The sequence below is a fragment of the Gadus macrocephalus genome, chromosome 11 (assembly GCF_031168955.1).
Source record: "Gadus macrocephalus chromosome 11, ASM3116895v1".
In the NCBI taxonomy this organism is placed as follows: Eukaryota; Metazoa; Chordata; class Actinopteri; order Gadiformes; family Gadidae; genus Gadus; species Gadus macrocephalus.
Window position 1 is genome coordinate 2531019 of NC_082392.1, and position 6576 is coordinate 2537594.

The window sequence follows — 6576 nt, forward strand, 5'->3', positions numbered from 1 at the left end:
GCATGTACTACGTCATATAGGCCACGCCTACTCTGTGTATAGGAACAGGCGCGCGCCCCAGAGAGGACAGAAACACACGGTAGCCCATGTAATGGTCGGCTGGTTGAATCTCCGTGCGCATTTTACACAATTCCCCTCCTATTGATTCATAGTTACCATACCGAAACTTTAACAAGTAAAGTGAGTCAAAAGCGAGCCTGATTCGAGTACCTTTTCTAAAGAACCCAACGTTAGTGCTTTTAACCGGGGTATGGAGTAGTTAACTCAACTCTAATTTGAAGTCTACATAATATACATTCTAAAACCACAGACGAAGAAGGGGTAGCAGATGTTTCTCTAAGAGGCCATTTACATGTGGCGTCGGGGGTTCATCAGAATGCGGGCCTTAGTTTAACACAGGAAGGCCAGGGCAATATCAAGAGTTTAACATTTGGCTCCATCGTAAATATATTTACCTTATGTTCTTATATAATTTATGCTTAAAGTTAACCTTACTTATACTTCTTATCTAAGTGAACTGAGAAATATACTGATGTCATTGACTACAGAGGGATGTCTTGTGTGAGTGTTTGCCGGTCAACTCTGTACTCTCTGAGGAGTTGTGAATAACAATGGAACAAAGTCTGCCCCCCCCCCCTCGCCCGGTACATTCCTCTCCACCAATATATCTTAACATTTGGCAAATACTGTATGTGATGTGCCCTGTGTCCTTTTTTACGGAATAAATACTGATAGATCAACACCACATCTTCTCTGCGTCATCCACTAGCCATAAAGAGACTTTTGATACTGATGTAACAGGCTGGGCAGAGTCTGTCACATGTGTGTTTAACCGTCTTTAAACCTGGCTCTCTGGTCTAACCACTTCATGATTGGGTTGGGAGGGTGAATGATGAACTGAATCCCTAGTCTGATTGCGTCTTTGGTGTGGCTTGTTACTTGCATTGTGAATGTGTGCAGTGCCCTATGGGGCTAGTGTGTATAGCTTTGACTTATTATGGTGTTAGTAGGGTGACCAGATCCCAATTCATCTGATGTGGGATAAAGACTACGTTTGTGTGGGACAATGTGGGAAAAATTGACATTTATATTCTACCCCCTTGCTTATTACATTACTATGCTTTTCCATCTGGTTGATTCAGTAGCACATAACTGAAAATAAAAAATTAAAATGCAACTTTCCGGTATGGGAAGCCTCCTTTTGAGCAACACGTTTTTTGTGAGTCTCGCATTATCTGTGTTGTTTTACATCGTAGTCACCTCCTCCGTGTGAAATGGAAAAATAACTGAAGCAAACTTCACACAAAACTATACCAGACTCGCCTTGCACTGGTTTCACCCAGGGATAGATAGTTTCCCAGTCTTTATTCAAGCTGCATTTCCTCTTACGGGTCGTGCTTTCCTCCGTCTCGTGCTGCATGCCTTAAAGGAGACATATCATACACCAGGTGTGAGTGTGATTAGCGTGCGTGGACATCTTTTTTCAGTACTCGATAGCATAAAGGGGACATATTATACCACCATGCTCATCTATCCAGCACACGGAATGGATGATCACGTACACACAGATACACACACGCACACACACACACACACAGAGATACACATACACACACACACACACACACACACACACACACACACACACACACACACACACACACACACACACACACACACACACACACACACACACACACACCATCAATTGGACGTAGGCCTACATAGCACGTGAAAGGTAGACATAAGGACGATGAATAGTTACAACTTTAATAACTTTTAGGTCTTATAGTGGATTGTATACGACACAACTAGACATGGGTTTTTATAGAAGCAGTGCACAGCGATGTAAGTACAAGTAACAACTCATTCACGAGTCACGACACTAACTCAAGGGCTGATTATGGTACCACGTTCGCGCAACGCAAGGGGGTTTACGGACCTCCTTGCGTCCCCTGCAAGGGCCTGGCGTGCGCCTCCCCAAAATTGCCCCCTTCCGTCGAGGCGACGCAGCATCAAGGGCTGTGATTGGTCCGCTCACTAAAACCCGACGCAGAACCAAAACAGCTTCAGGATCGCGTCGAAGCGTCTGCGTGGTCATCGCGTTGCGTGACGTTGGACAGCAATCAGCCCTTTATAGCTCCCTCTCTGACTGACTAACTAAAGTACTAACTAGAGTACTAGCAGTGCTAACTAGAGTACTAACTAGGTTACCTTGAGGTGGAGCATGGCCACAGCGGACGCCCACCAGCAGGGGAAGTAGAACATGTTGAAGTAGAGCAGCATCTGGAGCGGCAGGTGGGACACCAGCTCGTGGGCCGCTGGAGACACAAGAGGCCATTACCGTTACTGTCTCTCTTCATTATCTAGTGGTCTGACTATCTCTCCCATTACCACGTAGTCCGACTGTATCTCTTCCATTACAATACAGTCTGACTGTATCTCTTCATTACCTAGTGGTCTGACTGTATCTCTTCCATAACCACGCAGTCTGACTGTATCTCTTCCATTACCAAGCTGCCTGACTGTATCTCTTCCATTATCAAGCCGTCTGACTGTATCTCTTCCGTTACAACACAACCTGACTGTATCTCTTCATCACCTAGTGCAGCGGTCCCCAACCTTTTCAGCATCAAGGACCGGTATGATTCTCCGAAAAGTTTCACGGACCGGGGGGGTGGTTGGGTTATGTTGCGCAGAGGTTGCCAAAAATGCAAACATGTTATATATGCAATCTAACAACTGCATATAGACTTATGGCATGTAAAAGAGTGACAGTATTGCGAAGTGAATAAAAAAAATATATATATTTAAAAAAATAAAATAAAATAAATAAATAATCTTTCTCTGCGGACCGGTACCAAATGACCCACGGACCGGTACCGGTCCGCGGACCGGGGGTTGGGGACCGCTGACCTAGTGGTCTGACTACTACTAGTAGTACTAACTGACTTGTGTTGTGTTAGTATTGTTATTAGCCCCTCTAGACCATCCGGATCTCGCCTGTTGACATTCTGTTCGTTGCGAAACGCAAACCGTGGATGATCTCAGGAAGATAGGTCAGGTACACGGTACGAACGCTGCGAACCTGATCTGTCGTCCTGCTCCTGGGCCACGTCGCTGTCCGTCGTACGGTTGTTGGCGAACACGGCGCTCCCGACGTAGGACAGCCCGGCGCGCAGCGTCTGAGGCCCGGGGAGAAGAACACCGGCATGACGGTGACTTGGCCAGTGTTAAACTGTGGAAAGTCAAGTTAATTGCAATATTGGTCTGTTGTTATTGTGTTTGTTTTTTTATCTATATCGTTCAGCTTCTGTCTCTAAGTTTCATTCACGCACGCCCACACACGCACGCACAACTACACTCCAAACGCAACTAAGCGCACGCACACACAGAGGCACCCACATACAAACAGTTGTTTTTTTTGCCTGGAGAATGGTGGATCAATGTGATGTCGTTTCATTTTATGAACCAGTGTATTTTTTTTATTTTTTTTTGGTAGAAATATCTATCTATCATTATATATTGTACATAACATGTGTGGCCATATAACCCAGTTATAATTCCTTCTAATTTGTTATGTTTTCTTTCAGGAGATCATCGAGGCCTCTGCCACCACAGAGCCCATCCCTCCACCACCTCAAGCACCTCTTCTGCATTGGTAGTCCTTACCCCCCCAGGAAGATAAAAAGATTAACCATCCACTGATGGTGTAAAACCGACCAAGTTATTGATAAAATGTGATGGTTGATGCCTTTTTGTAATGTGCAATATGAGCTCCCTTATATCACTGATTCTTGTTTGTATGATAGTTATTAGGGGTGTGTGCATCTCTCCTTTATAGGACGATCCGATACGTATCTAGATGCATGTGCTACGATACGGTTCAGGGACGATACATTTAAAGATGGAACGATTGGATGCGATTCGATTCAATGTTCTAACGATCCGGTGTGACTTGATGAGATATGAATCAATCTGATACAGTTAATATTCATTTAACGCATTCGTTTTCTATTCATTAAAATGTGCCTTCTATAAAAGAGACATTGCCTACTTTCAAATATATATATATGGTATAGGGACCATGGAATCTTAAGTTTTTATATTTATTTCTTTATGTAAATAAAGTGTTTCTTTTTTAAAGTGTTCTTGTTCTAAACCAATTCTTATCAAATACCACCTTTAACATGTAGCTAAGTAACATTACAAATAAACTGTATATTACGAGGGACAGATTGCAGCATTAAAAACATCCTTTATTTAAACATGCCAATCACAAAAAACATAACATAATTACCATTCCAGGTTAAACATCAGGGTTTGCTCGTTGCCCGAGACAATAAGGCACGTTAGCAAGGGGAGAGGGGAGGGAACATCAGAATATAGCACATATGCTACAAATATCCACCAGTTTAATGCCTTGCAAGTGAGTATACATACACTACTGTTCAAAGGTTGGGGTCACCCAGACAATTTCATTCCAGCTGTGCTGATATAATTTCACAAGGGTTTTCTAATCATCAATTAATCATTAACTAATCATTAGCCTTTCAACACGATGAGCTAAACAATGTACCGTTGGAGCACAGGAGTGATGATGGTTACTATATAACTGTTATGTGTTATGTAGTTTGCATATTAAGAAGAACATGGTATTGATTTGACTGGTGGTGCTGACGAAATGATGGTCCACTGGCGCCCTCTTCTTGTCGCTAAAGGCAACTCTTCTAACTGCACAAACACTTCTGGTAGTTTACCGTCTGACGTTGTACCGGTCTGTGGCATTTAAAACCCTGAGTAGTTTTTCAACGTAAACATTACATAACTGGTGGAAAACACTTGTTGTTGGTAATTCCCACAAAAAAAAAAAAAAACTTAAACTTCATTTTTTTGTGTGTTAGAATGTTGACAACTTTCTGTCAGACACATCTCCTCATTCCCACAATCCAGGTACCTAGCGTAGTATTTATTAAACCCTAACAGAGTGTGCGTATGTGTGTGTGTGTGTGTGTGTGTGTGTGTGTGTGTGTGTGTGTGTGTGTGTGTGTGTGTGTGTGTGTGTGTGTGTGTGTGTGTGTGTGTGTGTGTGAGAGAGAGATAAGAGTTGGGCTTTAACTAATAATAACAGGTGCTGTAAAGTCTCCCCGAAGTCTGATAAAACTAAACATTGACTGGGTCATTCGGGTCGAGAAGAGGTTTTGGAGATCCATCTTCCATTCCAGCTTCAGGAGAACCTGGAACAGAGTGAAGATAAGTCTTTGATAAAAGGGTCAGCAAGAATTCTTGGATAAAAGCGTCAGCAAACATCTCTTAAATGTAAATGAGTTGAGAGTTCAATCACTCAAATTAAGACGTACCATTGCTTTCATTAATTGGTTTCTCCCAGATTACGAGAACAATTGATGAAAAAGGTGACAGTAGTTTATACATGAGTATATGTATATATATATATATATATATATATATATATATATATATATATATATATATATATATATCAGTTTCTGTAGCGATACTAATTACAATGATTTATTATAGTCCAGGTCATGATAAAAATTAATAGATGCGATGCATAAAATACTTGAAACTGATACTCGATCTCAACTCAAAGCAAACTAATCGAAGGTGCAAAGAATTAATTTTGACTGATCTTAATGATCTTAACTGATCTGTACACCTAAGGATATGCAAACAAAAATGTGAGAGAGGTCTGTCTTGACTTCTCCGTCATGGCAACTCAAACGCAGAAGGTGAAAGAGTTGGTACATAGTCAGACATGGTTAATCATAATGATAATAGCAGTGGCACCTAATGTATGCACTTATTGTATGTCCTGGCACTTAATGTACACACTTATTGTACGTTTGTATGTCCTGGGACTTAATTTATGCACTTATTGTATGTCCTGGCACTTATTGTACACAGTTATTGTATGTTGTACGTTCTTGCACTTAAAAATAGTACTTAGCATCGTATCCTAGCTTTGTTGTGTACGGGGAATGGGTTAACCTAGTGATTGTTAGTGCTTGGCACTCTGTTCTAACCAGTGGCCACTCAAAGCGCTTGACAATAATGCCACCCATTCACCCCTGCATTCACACACACACTCACCAATCCAATCACACACACATTCACACACCGACGGCGGCGTCGGCCCCTCAGGGTGACGGCCAGCTGGTCAGGAGCAGTCAGGGTGAGGCGTCTCGCTCAGGGACACCTCGACACTCAGCTAGGAGGAGCCGGGGATCGAACTAGCAACCCTCCGGTCACCAGCCGACCCGCTCTACCCCCTGAGCCACATGCCGCCCCCCAAAGTGCAGTGCAGGTTATAAAGCTAAACGAGCTAAAACAGCAGCGCTAACATTAGGATGAACGGTGGTGTACATACCACCGTTATGCTCCGCGCTGGGGGGGGCCCGCGCTTGGGGGGGCCGTGGTGGAGGCCGGGCCCGTGGTGGAGGCCGGGCCCGTGGTGGAGGCCGGGCCCGTGGTGGAGGCCGGGCCCGTGGTGGAGGCCGGGCCCGTGGTGGAGGCCGGGCCCGTGGTGGAGGCCGGGCCCGTGGTGGAGGGGAT

General features: G+C 43.7%; 1 protein-coding gene across 1 annotated transcript; it reads right to left on the minus strand.

The window, feature by feature from the left end:
- Window positions 1-1561: 1561 nt before the first annotated feature.
- LOC132467469 (transmembrane protein 17A-like) lies at window positions 1562-3659 on the minus strand. Its single transcript, XM_060064782.1, has 3 exons — window positions 3649-3659; window positions 3089-3222; window positions 1562-2321 (listed from the first exon to the last, which is right to left on the minus strand). Exons 1-3 carry the CDS (start codon window positions 3657-3659, stop codon window positions 2206-2208), a joined length of 261 nt encoding a protein of 86 aa, XP_059920765.1. The 3' UTR covers window positions 1562-2205.
- Window positions 3660-6576: the final 2917 nt, after the last annotated feature.

Bases quoted from the DNA above. Each gene is read 5' to 3' on its own strand.
- LOC132467469 (XM_060064782.1), bottom strand. The intron at 2,322-3,088 runs GTTCGCAGCGTT...TTGTGTCTCCAG, and splicing joins GGAGCAGGACGACAGATCAG to CGGCCCACGAGCTGGTGTCC.